Source organism: Agelaius phoeniceus, chromosome 9 (genome assembly GCF_051311805.1).
Source record: "Agelaius phoeniceus isolate bAgePho1 chromosome 9, bAgePho1.hap1, whole genome shotgun sequence".
NCBI classification, from domain to species: Eukaryota; Metazoa; Chordata; class Aves; order Passeriformes; family Icteridae; genus Agelaius; species Agelaius phoeniceus.
Window position 1 is genome coordinate 34,546,064 of NC_135273.1, and position 18,784 is coordinate 34,564,847.

The 18,784-nt window shown below is 40.0% G+C and overlaps 1 protein-coding gene across 3 annotated transcripts; it reads left to right on the forward strand.

The window, feature by feature from the left end:
• Window positions 1-999: 999 nt before the first annotated feature.
• Window positions 1,000-17,532, forward strand: SLC25A16 (solute carrier family 25 member 16). Of its 3 annotated transcripts, none has more exons than XM_054637323.2 (9): window positions 1,000-1,209; window positions 2,025-2,117; window positions 4,312-4,445; window positions 6,116-6,179; window positions 11,998-12,119; window positions 12,630-12,696; window positions 13,399-13,561; window positions 14,416-14,484; window positions 16,082-17,532. In XM_054637323.2, exons 1-9 carry the CDS (start codon window positions 1,116-1,118, stop codon window positions 16,110-16,112), a joined length of 837 nt encoding a protein of 278 aa, XP_054493298.1. In that variant the 5' UTR covers window positions 1,000-1,115; the 3' UTR covers window positions 16,113-17,532. The 3 variants fall into 3 exon arrangements, with proteins under 3 accessions (XP_054493298.1, XP_054493297.1, XP_077039657.1); XM_054637322.2 differs by having other exon boundaries at window positions 1,002-1,209; window positions 15,979-17,532; XM_077183542.1 differs by lacking the exons at window positions 1,000-1,209; window positions 2,025-2,117 and adding an exon at window positions 5,686-5,722 and having other exon boundaries at window positions 4,310-4,445; window positions 15,979-17,532.
• The last annotated feature ends 1,252 nt before the right edge of the window (window positions 17,533-18,784 follow it).

The window sequence follows — 18,784 nt, forward strand, 5'->3', positions numbered from 1 at the left end:
GGAATATAATCTATTAAAGGAAAAATGAGTAATTTTTCTTGAAGGCAATCTGACACAAGCAGGAAGCAAAAATATTCTGGCAATTCTTTTTGGAAAGTGATTCCTTTTACTCGTGCAAACATTGAGATCTGTTTGACTGGTTTCTTTGTGTTAGAAGACCAACTTTTAAAAAAGGCAGTTTGATATGTAGAATACTTTAAATACAAGGTCAAGATGTACGGGATAAAAAGTATATAAGGAGTAGGTGAGTAACTGCAGAAAAATAATGGAAACGCTGACAGCATGAGCTTTCTCACCAGCTGTCACCAGGTGTGCTCTCTCCTTGCTCCATACACCAGCATTTGGAGTCACTTGTGAGTTTTTTCTTCAGGAGCTGAAGACAAAAGGTCAAATACCTCCTGGTATTTATTATTATAAAGGAGAGCCTTATACACTATAATCAAGAGAGACATTGCAGAAAATCTAAAAAATTGTCCAAAATGTTGACGGCTGTGGAATCATAATGTTTGACCTTTCTGATTCTAAAACTGCTGATTTTTCACTGTTTCCCCTTCTGATGCATTTTGAAACTTCCATGTAAATAATTACACTGAATATTTTTTTCTGGATATAAAACCATAATTGTAGACAAAAGAACTATTCAGGTTCTAGCCCAAAGTTTAAGGCCATTTAAATGGCTGAAGAGAAATCGATGTATTTTACAGTACAGTCTAATTAGAGCTCTTTAGGTTTTGGTTATGTGCGCCCATAGGTGTAAATACACGTATTTACACCGAAATGGGCGGATGACTGTTCTTAGGAGCAGCAAGCGATCCCCGGGGCACTAACTAAAGGGTTCCACGCCGCGGCGTGCCCCGGAGCAGGCAGAGGGTGCCAAGGGGCTGCTGCAGCGGCTCCGGCGGGGCTGTCCCGGCCTTTCCCCGGCTCACCGCGGAGGGGCGGCCCGGCCCGGCCCGGCCCGGCTGACGCGATCCGCAGGCGCCGCGGCGTGGCCCAGCCGCGGCTCGGCGGGGCCGGCCCGAGCTCCGCCCCTGCGGCGCGGCGGGGGCTCCGCGCTGCCCCGAGCGCCGCCCGCCGCCTGAGGGAGCCGGCACGGCCCGGCCCGGCCCTGCCCCATGGCTTCCCCGGCGGCGGCGGGGCCCGGAGCCGCGCTGCCCCCGGCCGCGGCGCGCCGAGACTTCTACTGGCTGCGCTCCTTCATCGCCGGAGGTGGGTGCCCCGGGCGGGGACGAGGTGTCGCTGTCCCCGGTGGAACTGCCGCTGGGTCTCGTCCCCTGGGCAAGCGGGGAGCTCGCTTTGCCTTTTTCCCCTATGGACTGAGGCGGTGGCGCGGTGCACGCCAGGGACTCGCACGTGTGTCAGAACCAGCGAGGAGCCCCGGCCAGCCGCCAGTGAAATGAGCCCGGAGCCTCGTTAGGGTGCTCGGGGAGGGCGGATTATCCCTGTCCTCACACTGCTGAGGCTGCTGTTGAGAAGATGAAGGCGGTGTGAAGGGGCGAGACAGCCTGGCAAACACAATGCCACATTAATGACCTTATAGAGAAAAAGCCTGTTTGTTCTGTAAGGTGTTGTCTCAGGTGACTGATTTGCTGGGGGCAGTAGAAGGTTGTGTTTATTTACAGTTTTTCCATCATGCCGCACTCTGTTGGATCTCACTCTCTGAAGTAGCACAGGGTACACGGCAGACACGTAGCCCACCTCCTTGGGAACACTGGCAAGGGCTGTTTCCCGTAAAGGGAAGGAGGAAATAGGATGGAAAACTCTTGAGTAACTTTCAGGAAAGTTCCTCCTGCAGTGACCTTAGCAGCTGAGACGGACAGTGGCCTGGGTTTTTGTAAACAGGAAAAGTAGCTTAAATGTTTTGCTAAGGCTTTAGGGGCTTTGTAGCATCTAATGGAAGCTGTTTACTTGTCATTGGGGCTTTTTCCAGTTCCTGATTATCTAGATTAGAAAAATTCCTTATTTAACTGCTGATCTAAAGAACTTTTTTCATCCTGTCACTCTTCTGTTTCTCTCTTGGAAAGGTGTTGCAGGATGTTGTGCCAAAACAACTACTGCACCACTAGATCGAGTAAAGATTTTGCTGCAAGCTCATAACCACCATTACAAGCATCTAGGTAAGATGGCTGCTAATTTTTGGTTTTAAATGCAGTGTGTGTGGTTTGGGTATGTTAATTTACTCAGTGATGAGGCTGATAAAAAAGGTGCTCATCAGACAGGAGGTTGTATCTGTCTGGTCAGGCTGTGTGCCGTGTTTTGTTACTGTTTGAGAAGAGAAACAAAGCCATGTGTAAGCTGTGGTATCAATCAATGTGTTAGAGACTGAGATGTCAGAATAATCCTCAATAAGGCATGTAAGAGCTAGGCTTGATCTTCTGTTTACAGAAGGAGATTGGCAGTCACAGCTTCAAAGCTGGGATGATTTTGGTGAGAGCTGTACTGCAGGGGTTCCCAGGGCTCAGACAGGCCTGCCTGCTGGGAAGTGGAGAGAGCAGAGGCTTTGTGCCTGCTGCAAGGTGCAGGTGACCTGTCTTCAGCATCTGTGTTGCATCATGGTGAGAGCAAACTCACGTGTCCACAACTGTTCTCTGCGGGCTCTAACAGTGCCCTCTTGTGCAGAGTATTTGAGCCATTTATGTCAGATGTTACTGAAATATGGTGTAACTTTTGCTCCAAAATTTAAGTGTTGTAATTTTCAGGGAAAAAAATATTTTGACTTGGCTAATTTTGCATGTAACTGAACTTATTAACTTGGCCACTAAAGAGAATGTTTCTTAAAAGTTCGAAAAATAAATAATCGCTAAATCATAAAATTCAATAGATATATCTATTCACTGTGGCAAAAAGGGAAACACAAGCAATGTGTTTTAGTAACACAGACACAAGTGTACACTCAAGTCTAAGAATTGAAGGGTGAAATTATTGGTTTGAGTAGGATTTTAAATCTTCCATTTGCTTTGTACTGTGCTATAATTGGCAAGTAAAATCTCCTGTTCTTCCCTATTTTGGGAGTCAGATATGATGCTGATTATTTGAATTGTGTCTGACTTGAATGTGCATCCATGTTACATGTAGGCAAAAAAGGAGAATGATGTGGATGAGGTACCTGTAAGGGCAGAGACACCGTGGCTCAGTTCATCCAAGTCCTCCCTGTGTATTTTTATACCTTTGCATTGTGGAGCTTGTGGGTCTCGCTGTGTTCTGGGAAATAGAAACAGTAGAGGGCAATTCTGGTCTTGGCATAAGTCAGTTCAGAGGCAGGTAATAAGACATCTTAAAAGTAAATTTGCTACTAAATATGTATTTATATCTTAATATACAATGATATCGTGAAAAGGTGCACTAATCTATTCATATTCTTAGAATCCCAGAAACTAATAGATACTTTTGTTTAAACTTCAAATGAAAGTTTGTCAGCCATTCTTTTCTTCCTGCCTGAAAGCAAGATATCATTTTCAGTTTTGATTTAGCAGTTGCATATGACTTAAAACTGTTTGATTATCACAGTTAATTCTCTTATAGAATCAAACTGAAAAGTGAATCTGATAGTAACTATGCATAGCTGATAGTTTATATATATAAAGCTATGGTTTAAGTTTATATATATAAAGCTATGGTTTAAGTTTATATATATACTTAATATATATAATATATATATTTAATATATATACTTTATATAAGCTTATAGTCTATACGTATATACTTAATGTTTATAGTAAAACTATAGGTTTTGCCCAAACTCTGTGTGATGTTGCATTATTTCCAGCAATTAAAAGTAGGATTGCTTCTTGTTGCAACAATTCTGAGATAAAGAGTGTGAGATGTTTAAGTTGTAAGTAATGAGAGTCTTCAACAATTTTATTTGATTTCCCTAGTGGTGGCATTTAATCTGTAATTTAGCATGAGGCAATATAATTTTGCCATGGTTTTAGCTTTTAAAGCATTTTTTCTTTATTTATTTATTCAGAGTTGACTGAACTATGAGTCAGCCAGTTCCCCCTGTGTAGCTGCCCTTAGGCTGCTGTGGATGGGTAGTGGCGTCTGCAGGAGCCTTGCTCACAGTCCAGCCAGGTGCTGGGGCCTGAGTGCAGGGGTTCACTGAGTCTGGAGATGAGAAAGCTGATCAAACTTCACCTTAAGGCTCTCCCCTCCTGCAATGTTTGGGCAGTGAAAGTGGATTTTCCATTTTACATGAGTAACATGATGCAGCTTTAGCTTTATATGCTTACTTTACTTTCTTTACAGTAGCATTTCCTTGATTTTTTTTTTCCTTCCCCAGAGTGTTGAATTGCTTTTTTTGTATTGCTGCAGGAGTATTTTCTACGTTGTGTGCTGTGCCCAAAAAGGAAGGGTACCTTGGGCTGTATAAAGGAAACGGGGCCATGATGATCAGGATCTTTCCCTATGGCGCTATTCAGTTTATGGCATTTGACCAATATAAAAAGGTAGCTGAACTGATTGTTTTCCTTTCCTTTCTTTCTCCCCTGTCTGCAAGGAATACAGGCTGGTTGAGTGAGTGAACCTAACATTGAAACTCCTGTGTCTTATTAACTAGCTGCACATCTTTTCTAAGGTGGCTTAATTTTATCAGAATTTACTCATTAAAAATAAGAATTTACTCATTAAAATTAAAGGCACCAGGGAAGCTTTTGCAATGTTGCTTAAGGAAAAAGAAATTCACACTGATTTCTAAATGTTTGTATTGTTGAGAATAATACCCTTTCTTTAATGAAAACAAAAGTGAATTTAAAATCTACTGCTATTTGTATTGCTATGAGGGAGCCCTTTGTGAATAATGTAGGAAAAAATATAGAATGAAACAACTTTATTGTATTTATTGTATTTATGTTGGGATTCCTACCACTTAATGGATAAAAGAACTTAAACTTGAAAGTCTGCTGGATGTGACTGTTACATTTGACCTGCCAAATTATTATGTCAGGCTGTAGATAAAAATGACCTTGAAGACAAAAATGCTCATTTCAGGGTTTTGCTAGATTTGTCGACTCTTTTCTGTTTTCCTGCATTTACTGTTTCATAATAAATCTTTGCAACATCTTGTGGAGGTCAGTTGTTAGCATGAATGTATTTTAAACGTTTCTATTTGCAGTAAAAAATACCATTTTGCTATTAGCAAGGAGAAATTTCATGTTTGAAAGGTCAGATTTAGTACCCAGCCAAGTAAATGGTACCATATTTACTGAGGACAATGGGATTGAAATTGTGATTCCCTTCCCTAAGAGTAAATTTCAGAAGACTGATACAAAGAAGTTGCTGTAATGGGTTTTGTAGGTTCTGTTCTTTGTGCTGTAATCATGAATGCTCTTGATCTGTAGATATTTTATGTTGTGTGGAATAAAAGACCTCATGCCATGCTTTGTAATTGAAATGATTTATGAATCTGCAATTTCAAGAACCCAGTTAGCATCATAGCAGTTTCTTTTCTCAATTAATTGACCAGAAACCTTCGCAATATTTTGCATGGATATGTAAAAGAAAAATAATTCTTAAAGGGGGAAGATACTAAATGATCTTTATAGCAGAAAGTCTCATTTATTTGATAAAAAGCCTGGAAGGTAATTTCTTACTTCCTTCCAGACTGTAATTAACTTACTCTGAAATGTTGTCCTTTTTCTCTTCTTTTTTATTTCTCCTTTTTTTTCTTTCCTTTTTCTTTTAATCCAGTTAAAATCTTTATGGGAGTATTTCACATGATGTGCATGTAAGAAAAATTGACTCTTCTTACTTTTCAGTTTTGTTCAGTGTCCTTTGCTCTCTATATACTAAGTTTGCCTTGTTTAACACATATTAATGATAACTAAATAAACAATTAATCTCGTTTCTGAAGTGAACAGTATAAATACTTTCAACTTACTGTTTTGCTTTGTTAGTAGAATTTCAGTACTTTGATATTTTTAATAAGAAATTGGAAACAGCAGCAGTGGAAACAGTGTTAAAAAATCTAACAGTAATTAAAAGTTCTGGGTTGAATTTATAGCATTGTAAACTTCTTGGGAACTGCTGCAGAGTTTGCACTAATGTGCTAATAAGCTTTGTGCTGTGTTTTCCTGTCTTTTCTGATATCTGACTGCTGACAATGTTCCACGTTGTGCAGGTAATAAAGAAACAGCTTGGGATTTCTGGGCATGTGCATCGATTAATGGCTGGATCCATGGCAGGTATGGTTTTGTACTTGGGTTTCACACATGCCTTTTGCTCAGAGGTAATATTCCTTCAGAGGATGATTTGGTGTGGGGTTGGGTCAAACTCCTGCAAATTTGTATTAAGTAAATATACCAGGAAATGGTTAAGTTGGTGTGGTTGCCTAATTGCAATCTGTTTGTCTAAGAGTGTTCTTTAAAGAATATTTGTGCAAGCGGTGAATTCTGCGCTATGTTGTGAAGCACAGTTTTTTAATAGTCTTTTATTAACAAGTATGAAAACCAGTGGGATCAGTATGAAGCATAAAGCTGCAGGTTCTGGTAGAATGAGCTCATCAGCCCCTTGCCACTGCTGCCAGGTTGAATATAAGCCCACAGAAATAGAGAGAACTGTGGCTTCTCAAATGAGAAGTTTCTTTGGATTTGCCAGAAATGTCTGCACTTTTCCATGCCCAGTGCAGGAGATTTTCCTGATGCTCTTTAGATCACATTTGTGAATGTTAAAATCTCTCATTTATTATTTAGTGCAATAGCAGCACAAAAACCTATCAGTAAAGTTCCATTGTATGGTATGATTATTTATTTGTTTTCCTCTTGCTAGTCATTGAGTCAAAAGTAGCTAAGAAAAAAACAGGGGAAGGTGAGTAACAGTGGACTGAGCTGTAATTGAAGTGATTCTTCATGTGCTTTTCCTTTGTAAGAGAGGCTAAGGACTGTAGTGACAGTCCTCAGATAGTCACAGGTATTCCTATTTAGCTTCTTTTGGAAAAAATACTGGGATTTTTAATGCTACCTTCAGTTAAGCTAGGAAGATCTCATTATAATATTCAGGCTTTGTGTGGCACCAGAGGAAAGAGAATGAAATTAAACAGTGAGAAGAGTCCTAAAAACTAACAAGGCCTGTTTGCTAAGGTATGTTCCAGAACTTGGCTGGCTTTCTATCTGAAAAGTCAAATAAAACCCTAGATCCATAGATGTTATTTTTTCCTTCCTTTTTTCCTTTTCCCTAGCTTTAACTGTTCTAGGGAACATTTTACAATATACTCCCCCCCAAGATAATTATTATTATTATTATTAGCTTTTCCAGGAGCTTTGTCAGAGACTGGGAACCTGACTGGGAGGCACTGTGAAAACCCTGAATAATCAGCTTAATCTGTCAGTGTTGGATGGGGTGGAATTCTTCCCATAAATAAATTAATAGCATCTGGCATTGTTGTAAGCACCTTACTGGTTAAATCTGGTTTGTGTGGTTAGAATAACAGAAATAAATTAATGTACAGTGCTATCTGGCAAGCACCATCTGCTTTAGTTGGTGTGTTTAAGTACCACATACTCAATAGTTTCATTTTTAGAGTCCAGAAAGTGAGGAACTGAGCTTGGCTTGGGGTGAGATGAACACAGCAGTCAAGTATTTATATAGTGTCACATGTATTTGTTTACTAGGTGGCATTATCTGCTTCTTGGGATATTCTTTAGATAATAAGAGGCAGAGGGTTTATCTTAAGTATATATCAAGGAGATGCAGGGGAGGAAGGAGGCACTAAGAAGAGCAGAGAGTTTGAAATCTGGTACAGAAGTTTTCTAGGTTTGCAAACACAACAGAGAAGACTTGAAAGCAATCAGTAATATTTCTTGCTTTCCTCCTGTGCTGGCTGCAATGGAGGATATTTTTCTGTTTCTTCCACACCACCACCCAAGGAGCTGATCCTGCACAAAGGCCAGTGCTGGTGCCCAGGGGCACTGCCGGTTTCACGGGGTGCAGGGTCAAGTGGAGATAGATAACCTGTGTTTGCTTGAGCCGTGTGTCCCTGCTGCAGCCTCCAGCCACTTCTCTGTACCCCCCAACTGAAATCTTGTTTCTGTCACTGTTTCCAACGTGACTGGTGGTCAGCAGAATCAGCTCCAAGTGGTGGCAAACATTTCAGTGTCTTCTGTAAGTGATAAACAGGATCAGAAGCATATCCACGGGGGAAAGCAAGGCAGTGAGGATGGGGGTAGTGGGGGAGAGGAAATAAAAGCCTATTGTAATGCTTATATTTAAGGAGACCAGTTAAAATTACTGTGGAAACTCTAACTCTGAATTTCCTGAGTCTTGTGTGATTCAAATTTCAGCTGTAACACTTCATTAACAGATAAGTAGGGTACAGCTTCTTTTAAGGAAAGACAGAGCTGGGCAGAAGAGAAATCACAGAGGTTGGTTAGGTTTAGGAAAGAAAATTATCAAATAACAACAAAAATGAACAAGTAACATTAAATAAAACATCACAGGATGATTTTACAAATTAATTTTTTAAAGTTTTCAATAAAAAAAATCCAAATCAAAACATAGAAATGTGAATTTCCTCTTTTGCACTTGATTAACTTCAAAATGACAAAGCCAAAAAAGACTAGATGTTATCTAGAATAAACTGAAGTCCCATTAAACTAATACAGAAAGTATGTTTTTGTTTTTATCTTTTTACTTTTACTAAAAGTGATTGAAAATAGTACTGACCTAGCACTATCTAGGAGGATGTTGGCTGTCTCCATTTTAAATACTATGTAATGAACAGTTCCCTACTTCAGTCAGCATTTTAAAAAAATCTGGTCTAGTTCTTCAGATGTGCTATGGAAGGAAACAGAATTATTATTTATTTGGCATAAAGAAATATTAGGACTGATAAATTAGGCGTTCTTTAACCTGATAAATATTTTTTATCATCAGCAGTTTCTGTGTATGTCGTTGCTGAAGCTTTGTTTTGTTCAGAAGATGCTACTTGGATAATTTAATCTTTACATTGGCTAAGGAGCAAATCTGCAGTTCAAGGCTGTGTCTTGTGGTTATCACTTTTTGAACTTTATTCCTCTGAATCTCCTGGCAGTGCTTAATTTGATCTCTGGAGCTCCTGATATAGTACAAAGAGCATGATACAGAGATAATAAAAACTTGCATACCAGCTGGATTTGCAATGTAAATGTATTCCACTTGTGGTTTTTTCTTGCTCCAGATAGTTTTTTATTTTTATTTCCCAAGAAAGAAAATGACTAAGACCAGAGGGATAGTAGGGAAATGGGGAGACAGATGAATCCCTGTGGAGCTAATCTCATTGTTAGCTGCCAAAGCCTGGGAAGGGAATCAAGGACAGTCTGATGTGCTTCGGTGGCAGTGTCTTTAGTGTGTGTGAGCCACATCTTGTCCCCAAGAGTGGTCAGAGGTGCTTGAGGTGGGAAGTGGAGAAGGGCCTTTCCCTGGCTCCTGGGTCAGCACTGGAGTTTGGCAGTCTGCTGCTTTGGAGGAAGTGGCTCTTGGAAGGGAGGAGCTGCCTTCCCCTGTTGAGGTTATTTCAGAGCAGTGCCGAGTGCTGTATGTGTCTGAACTGCTGGTGCAGGTTTGAATCTGTCCTGTTTCACCTCCCCAGCAGAGATTCCTGCCTTAGCTCTCATTGGTGGGCATAGACTTTGCTTTTTCAAGCCTGGGCCTGAGCTTGAGGTGCTGTGGTCTGACTTCTCCTCAGGCAGCATTGAAGGAGCAGAGGTGACATGAGTGATTTTGTGGACTTACCATGATGACTTTGTGTCCCACAGCTGGTGCCATTCCTCTTGGAAGGGACAGTGTCTCTCTTGAGCCCCAAAAGCCATCCTGATCCCTTGTGTGTACATTTTCCTTGGGTGAACAGTAAAGCAGGAACATGCCTCTCCTAGTTGCTACAAGACAGCATATATTGTGGCTGATGTCCCAAATCCCCTTTTTACTTCTTTCATTTGTTTTTCAAAAATTCAGAGCTAGAAGACTTTAAGAAAAAAAATGAAGAAGTTTCTATTTAAATCCTCACTCTCCATACCGTTCATCTGTGTTGTTTTTTTAAATTGTTCTGTTTTCAGAGTGTGCTCACTAAGGAGTGCATTCCCAAGCTCCTGCTTGGTCTGTTGCTAGCCTTTGTTCAGAGGAAGTGTCTGGAGAGGTTTCAGTGCAGGACTGGAAAGAGCAGAGGGAGTAAAGTCTGTTTTCTGAAGTGGGATGGCTTCCCTGTGCACTCTCAAGCTCTGTAAAAGTGCTTTACCCCTCCCTTAATTTTTTTTAAACTGCTTGAATTGATCTATTGATGATATTTCTGGACATCTCAGGGAATCCATTAGGGAAAGGCCCTAGACTGGGGGCTTGCATTTCATGTAAGTCAGTGGAAACAGTCTCAAAGTTGCTTTAGTGTTTTGCAGCTTCCAGCTTTTGAATCCTGGGGGTGAGACAACCTCAGAAATAAACTGCAGATGTCTGCTTTTTGTTCAGAGGACTTTTCCAAAATCTCCAAAAGAGGTGGTTTTGTCTTCTAAAATGAATTACTGATGGGATAATCCAGAATCCCACAAACTTGGTTCCCACCTGAGAGTTGACCAGTGTCAGATTTTTGGATAGCTCACTTACAGTGTTTTTTTTTTTATCTCACAATCTAATCCTGATAACTTTCAGATCATTCAGCTTATCAGAGCAGTGGTTTTTTTCATTTTTTTTAAACTTCAGCATAAAAGTTAAGCAGAGCTTGTCTGCAGGGGTTGTGTTGCATTTGGATTTTGTTGTTGGTTTGTATTTGCTTTTTTTGTTCCCCCTGTTATGGATTTGTCTTGGCCTTGTGGAAAGGAGGGGAGATGATACACCTACAAAAAGAGGTGTCATTAAGAAACCATTAAAACTTAAAAGGAAGTGACATTTTCTTGACAAAAACAAGTGACAATTTTCTTTCCACCAGAAGTGTACTTATCTTCTGTAGGACCAATTTTGAAAAGCTACATTTGGCTAAATCAGAGCAGTTTCTAGAAAACAGTGCCAATTACAAAGGTTTTTACTTTCTTTTCTGCCTTTCCCCAGATATTTTTTTTTTTTAGTTTTGTTTGAGTTTTGGTTCTTTGGTGGGGTTTTGTGTTTATTTTTGGTGACTGTGGTGTGCCATCAGAAAATGACCACTGTTGTTAGTCAACAGTTTTCACTATTCCTTCCAAAGACTGTCAGCCATGGAGTGGTTTGCCTCAATACCTAGCAGCTGGAAAGAATTTGTTACTCAGGCAAGTGTTAGAATTGTTGTTTTCTGTGCTGGAGTGCACAGGAAAGTGCTGGAGTTGCACTTCCTAAACTGCAAGTTGGGCAGCATTTCAGCTCTTTTGAAGCAACTCTTAACTGGATTAGTTCTAAGATTTGATTTTTTCCCTTTTATTTTGCATCTTAAGTCCAGAAAGCTTTTCTGCTCAGTTTTAAGATAGAAGTGCTGATGTAACATGAGCCATTAAAATGCAGTAATGCAACACAGTTAAGTACTTCTTATCAGTATGAGCCTGGCTCTGTTTAGATGGAATTAGAATATATTTAGTGTGGCATTAGGATATGTTCCATATTTTCAGATGAGTAGATAGATACATGTATCTATACCCAGTAATGACACCAAATTCTGACAGAACCTGTTTGGAATAAAACATGGAAATCCCGTGGTTTGAATTTTTTAAAAATATGGCAGGATTAGGTTTCATGGTTGCAATCCAGTGAAGCTGATGTATTTAACCAGCCTGGTTCTTAGGAGCTATGGATTTCAAAGCTCAGGTGAAGAGTCAGGCCCATAAATCTTGGAAAATCCAGGCCTAGGTGTGCTGCTTCAGTGAGCACCAAGTACAAACAAATGCTTTGTGTGTTGCTGGAGTTAGTGTTCCTGTTTACTGATTGTAAGTGATTTTAAGTGTTTCTGTAACAAAATAGTTTGTATATGCTATTGTATTCACTGCCAGAAAAGGAAATTCTGCTTTTCAAAATAATCCTAGAATCAGATAAGGTGTAGGTGAGTTTTGTTTGCTTGTTTTGTTTTTGTTTTTAATAAAGGTATTACAGCAGTGATTTGTACTTACCCTCTTGATATGGTTAGAGTTCGCCTGGCGTTCCAAGTAAAAGGGGAACACAAGTACATGGGAATTATCCATGCATTCAAGATGATTTACACCAAGGTATTTTTTCTTTTAATCTTCAGTTCTGAAAAAGCAAAGTATGCTCTTAAATGATGTTGCACTGCATTGAACATAACGGCTTACTGTGAAATAACTGACTTCATTGTGTGCACTTTGAATTTTTTAATGTAAAAAGTTATTTGGATAAAAGTTATTTGTGCTCTTGCCTTAGGCTGCTGAGCTGTAGCTGAGGCTCATGTAGGTGGGAGGTCAGAAAGAGCAGAGAAGCTGCTTTCCAAGAAAAGTAGTGATGTTACCAAAAAGATTTGGGGAGGAGGGCTGTGTATAATGCATAAATGTTTCCAGTTATAATGCTGGGTGTAGATTTTTCATGCTGGTTTTCACTTATTGATCTCCTCTGGAGCCTGGCAGTTGTCCCTTCAGTTCTGAAGGCACAGGAAGCAGAACCCGAGCTCCTTGGGTAGCTGGTGCTAGTCAGATTGCTGTCATGGGGTGACTCAAGGCACTTTTATTTCCTGCTACAAATGCTGCTGTGTTTTTCTTTCAAAGGAAGGTGGTTTGAGTGGATTCTACAGAGGGCTGATGCCAACTGTGGTGGGAATGGCACCATATGCAGGTAAGTTAAAACCAGAACGTGCCAGTCCTTCAGCAGTTCTGTGCACTTCTAAATTTGTTTAATATATTTGTGCACCTAGTTAATTAGCTCTGTCCAAATCACCTTCAATGATGCTCCTTAAAAAGTGTCTTCAATAGTCAAAGCCTGGCTTTTCTGCAGTTTGGAGCTGAGAGTGAGAAAGGTAAACCGGTGGTTGTGTTGTACGTCCCAGTTTCCCCCAAGGGAACAGGGAGGCTGTTTCTCTCCCGCGGGCAGATCCGATCCTTGGCAGCTCTGTAAATGCGGCCTCAGAGCCTCCTTGGCTCCATCTCCTGGCGGCTTTTCCGTAAACGCTCCCGCCTGTGGAACAGAGGAGCACAGCAGCCCGGCTCAAACACCCTCGTTTGTAAAGGCTGAGACACGTCCCTCACTTAAAAGGATCTCAGGAGCAATTCTTAGCAGCACGGGGAGATTCTTGACAGCAATCCAGTAACTTAAAACACACAGTCTAGCTTATTTAAAGTACTGTAGCATTATATATAAACACAGATCCACTTGGACAGAAGTTCAAAATATTGTTTCTCTGTTTTTCTGCATAAGAAAAAACTTCCAAAAGAACTGGAAAATAGTTTCATTTTGTAAATGCAGTTTTCTGTTTATGATGATACATCAACAAACAGTTTGCTTTTTTATGAAAGTACATAAAATTAAATTTCCTTTTAGGTTTTTCATTTTTTACCTTTGGTACCTTAAAGAGCATTGGACTTGCTCAAGCACCTGCCTTGCTTGGACGGCCTTCCTTAGATAACCCCGAGGTGTTAGTTTTGAAAACCCATGTAAACCTGCTGTGTGGTGGCATAGCTGGAGCCATAGCTCAGACCATATCGTAAGTTGGGGATGGGGCTGGTTTCCTCTCTGCAGCTGTTCAATCTAAAGAAACTTTGCTCTGACACAGCTTTATCCAAGCCTAATTATTAGTAAGGTTTTTTAATTCATCAAATACTGAAATGCAGGTATTTCCTATTGTTTCACTTACTAAGTACCTATTTAATCTTCAGGGTCTTTTAAGAGTTATCCAGTGAGTCAATTAAACACATCCATGCTAATCTCCTAAAACCACTGGAATCTTTTTTAGTAACGATCTTGTTTGGAAAGCTAAACTTGACCCTGAACATAATTTGCAGAACTTTATGATTCCAATTTACTTTCAAACCTATGTAACCTGTGAAACCATAGGATTTTAAAAAAGCCAAAACCAAACAAGTCTTCGATACTGTATTTGGCATTTTTATTACTTTGCTTGCTTTTTCCTTTCTCACCCTGTCCTTGTTCTATTTTATTTTGTCCATAAAATAAGTTAATTTAATGGACTTACACAGCATGGATTTTTCCCTACATCACTGCATTGTAAATATCACTGCCTATTAGTCTCTAAACTGTTAATTTTATTTTCAATGCAGGTGTCTTCTCCCTTCAGCATTTTACTCTTTTATACTCTCATCTGACTTCCTGTATCTTCCTTACTAGTGCCAACTGGAATGTATGAAGAGCTCTGGTTTGCTGGTTTTGGGTGTGTAAGGGGAGTCTCCCTTTTTGGAGAGCTTTCAGCTGTGTTGAGAATCTAAGCTGGATTCCTGACTCAGTGAAAAGAGTGGGAGCTTGCACGTGGAGTTGTTTGTTTGTTGTTTCAGCAGCTGTTACTGCTGTGCTTGAGCTGCAGTTTGCGTGTCTCCTGTGCAGGTATCCCCTGGATGTCACTCGCAGGCGGATGCAGTTGGGAGCGGTTCTGCCGGACTCTGACAAGTGCCTGTGAGTATTTGCTGTTCATCTGCGCTGCCTTCTTCATGTCTGAGCTGAGTTCAGCTCTCAAATTAAACTTGGAAAGAAAGCAGCTGCTGCAAGAAAACAGCCACCCCCACCCCCTGAACTACTCTGCTGTGGATTTCTTCATTCTTTTAATAAAGAGGTTTCCCTGCAGACAAAAGCTACCACTAGCAATCTGGGGTTAAAAAATCACCTGAAATAACAATGGCACCCTTGTTAGTAATCCTGTATCTCCACTGGTAAAATAGGATTTTGTATTTTAATGCAACTTGTGGTACCTTTAATATCAGCAGGCTCTCTGAAAGAGAGACCCAATGCTTCTACTGAAATGAAGTAGAAACATTCAGTGTAATTTAATGGTGCAGAATCTGTTCCATAAGATGATTTTGCATAATAAAATTGTATTTGAGCTTTTTTGCACTTATAGTAACCTCCTACACCCCACACATTGTTGAGGTTCCTCCAGTAGGAATGGAAGCACCATAATAACTTAAAAATCATAATGCTATTAAATCAGCTCTCATTTTGAGAAACTTTCTGAATTTCAAATTGTCTCAATCTAATTCAATATTCTGGGACAGTTTTCTCTTGGTTAGTTTCAATCTTGTGGAATTGTGTATGTCTGAACCCAGTGCAATTCACTGGGAACCTCCTGCATGGAAGCTTGGATCCTACAAGAGCAGCCCGAGTGACCTTTCACAAACAACCTCGGTGTTGCTTAACTGTGAAGGTTCTGTTCTGTTTTCCTCACCAGCCTTTTTGTTTTTCTTGGTTATTCTCCACTCCTGATGATTTTAAAATAAAACTGTGTTTGTTGTTTTTGCATTTGTGGGGACTCCTTTTTACAGACCTGAGGCTTCCCCATTTAACAATTTTGTTGTGACCATATGGAGAGCTGTGCTTTGAAGGAGAGACACACAGGTCTGTCTTTAGAGCATGAGAGGATAAAGCAGGCAGGAAGTCTGGAAGCTTTGGAACATAGGCAAGATGCTCTCCAAGAGCATGGAAACACCAAGCACTTTAAGTGCTTTCCATTTCATGTCTGCTTAGTTTCAATACAAGAATGTGAAGAAAGTTCTCTTTGCACATACAGTGCAACTTCTCCTTTTAATGAGGTCAAATATTATATTCTCAGATTATTATTTGTAAAAGGAATTTATGCTTCTCTGCTCTTTCCTGCCAGTTAGGCAAGAGAATGTGTGGAGCCATTCTGGTGGAAAATACTGTACTATGTCTTGTAGGGCAGGTGTTTTCAGGCCAACACTTGTTTAGCTGGGACTGCACCATCCTCTTTGCAATTCCCAGCCCTTGGGCTTAAATTTCTTGCAGAAGCACAGGCTGTGTTTTTAGTCATATGTGGCTTTGCTGTGTGGAACGCCCTGGGTTTTTCTCCATGGATCTCTTAAAACCCAAGTAAATATGTAAAGAAAATGATTTTGGTGCTGCATGTGTGTAGCCAGTGATGATTTCTTTTGGCAGTACCATGGTGCAGACACTGAAGTACGTGTACCAGCAGCACGGCGTACGGAGGGGGCTGTACCGAGGGCTCTCCTTGAATTACATTCGCTGTATTCCTTCCCAGGCCGTGGCTTTCACCACCTATGAACTTATGAAACAATTCTTGCACCTCAACTGATTCTTTGTTTTAGAAGACTTTGCTGTAAAACTACACCACCAATCCTCAAATGATATCAATGAATAAATGACTTGAAGTTTAACAAAAAAAGCTTTCTGTTACTGTGGAGCTGCTGTTGTCTGACATCTTGATTTGCCAAAATGTGGTTGATTTCCTGGAGTCAGAACCGGGTGATACATCCACATAAACATTAGCTAGCTCTAAACACTTTTTTTGCACTCGATCTTTTAGGCTTCATTAGGTGAATTTTAGGAATGACACAGTTTTGGAGATGACACCCATGTTTTACACGGGTTCCAAGCTGTTATTTAGCTTTATCACCATTCCAGGAGTTACCTGCTGCTGATTATGCTGCCTTTGAATCTAGTAATTAGGCATCTGTTCTTTAAAAATTAAATGGAATAAACTGATTTGAACTCAATGCAATGATTTTGGCATTAGATCCTTGCCAGGTCTGTAGAAGCTGAGCTTGGCAGAGCACACTTCAAGCAGCCTTTTATTCTTGTTCTGTACGAGTTTTCTGTATGCAAGAACAGAAATTGCTAGCCAGGAGGGTATCTTCAGCCATTTCAGCTAGAACCAGCAAGATGTATTTAGCAGTATTGGATAGCCTGCCATTTGGAGATTTGGGTGTACATTGTGTTCTAAGAAATGCTGTACTACACAAATAAAAGTGGGGGGAAGTTGACAGGGATGAGTGCTAGCAAAGATCTCCTTGTGGCAGGTGGTGGGGGCCTAACCTTAGAAAGCTTTTCTGTGCAGCTGCATGTTCTTGATTTGGAGTGTTCAAGGCTGAGTATGTTATGGGTATGTGCTATCCCAGTACTAGCTGGTGTAAACAGGTTTTTCCCCCCCTAAACCACGGTGCCAAAGAACACTGCATGCTGCTGCAATTACTTATTTAGGCATAGGGACCACATGCAACCTCAGAGAGAAAAGAAAATGAAGATTGTACTGGCCTCTGTAGGTGTGTATGTACTGTTTGCTCCTGAAGTCATGGTATGCAATGGACTATTGCATGTTGGCCTCCTCCTGTGATTCCTTTTCTGGAAGGAATTATTTTATACATGATTTGCATTGGTACTCTTGATTTTACTCACTTGATTCAGGAAACTGTAAAGCATTTACTTCATGTAAGTTATTTATTTATTGTAAATATTTTAGTGTCTTCTAAGAATTGGCAAATGGTGATGTTAAGTGCTGGATGGTAAGACTGATTTGCTTAATTTTGACAAATTTAACAAATTGGATTTTCAGTTATATATTCAATACCAACTTCTGTGGCTCAATTTTTTCCCCAGTTTCTTAAAAATACATATTTCTTTGAAATTTACAGTGTAGCAGTGGACAGAGAATGAAATGTATCTGGATATATTTTATTAAAATTTTTGAACCAATGTCTTTGTGTGATCTGTGTGTGTTGGAACCAGGAAGAATACATATTTCTGGAATGATCTGTTTGCCCTAATAGGTAAATATGCACAACATTGTAATTCTTAATTAAATGCCAGCAAATATGCTTTTTCATCTGATCTTTTTTTCCCCATAAAGGGACGCTAGCCAATATCACAGTGAACTTTTACATTTTAAAGTTCTTGCAGTAGAGATAAATCCACTGTATTAGAAAACTGAAGTGCCTTTCTTTTCTCTACATTGTTTTGCTGTGTGGGCAAATAAGCCAGTTCTTTTTCATGTGAATACTGTTAGGGATTATTAAATTGAGTTTTACATCTTAATTCTACTACCAGGGATATATTTGAGGAGTGTCATGGTAAGTTAAGCAGTTGTAAGGCAGAATAAAGCAGAACCCAGCATGTTCATGCCTGAGAGGAAGAGAACATAAAGTGTCTTCTAAATTCCTGAGTCTGGTATTGAATGTGAAAAACACACCTACTTGATGGAACTGTGCTGTATTTTCAGAATTAGTTTTTCAAAATAAAATGTAACAGTGTATGGAAGTGTTTTAATATTGATTCCTGAATTTACACAGTTATGCTTGGAGAATGCAACTTGAAGATCTATCAGCAAACATTTTTTACAATCTCTGATTTCAGAACACTTGTGTCCAACTTTCTCCCTAGAGCTTCCCCACACTGGCTGGATTTTAGATAACTTCAAAAAGATATTTAAAGCCTATTTTGTACTTCATAAACCTATTCTGTTGAAATATTTATTTTCTGGTGTGTGGGAGATGTATAGACAGCATGAAAGAGGCTACAGAACAAAGGTTTAGCAAGTGTTCAAAGCACTTACGTAATCTCAATATCACACCACATTATGACTGCATTTAATCATATCAACAAGCAACTATACAATTATAATTAAGCTTCTCTTAGAGAATAATGTTGCACTGGGAAGCAGCATTAATGTAGTTTACTGCATATATTTCAGGACTATCCCAAATAAAACTGTAAAGGCCTAACCTAAGAATGTTCTCACCTTTTAAATTTCATCAATTTGAACTCGATCCTTCTGTTGGGATGTCTAAGCATGGGCCAAAGCTGTCCTTTCTGCAGCAGAGTGAGATCTGTGTATCTGAAACTTCAGCACCATCTCAGAAAGCCAGCGGCCACACATCTTTCTGAGGGGAAGCGTTGGACTCTCGGGCTCAGACTGGCCCATAAATGAATTGGGAACTGAAGGCACGTT

Coding starts and splice junctions, on each gene's coding strand:
- SLC25A16 (XM_054637322.2), top strand. CDS start 1,116: ATGGCTTCCCCGGCGGCGGCGGGGCCCGGAGCCGCGCTGCCCCCGGCC. Junction 4,446..6,115: donor CATTTGACCAATATAAAAAG/GTAGCTGAACTG, acceptor CACGTTGTGCAG/GTAATAAAGAAACAGCTTGG. Junction 13,562..14,415: donor GCCATAGCTCAGACCATATC/GTAAGTTGGGGA, acceptor TCTCCTGTGCAG/GTATCCCCTGGATGTCACTC.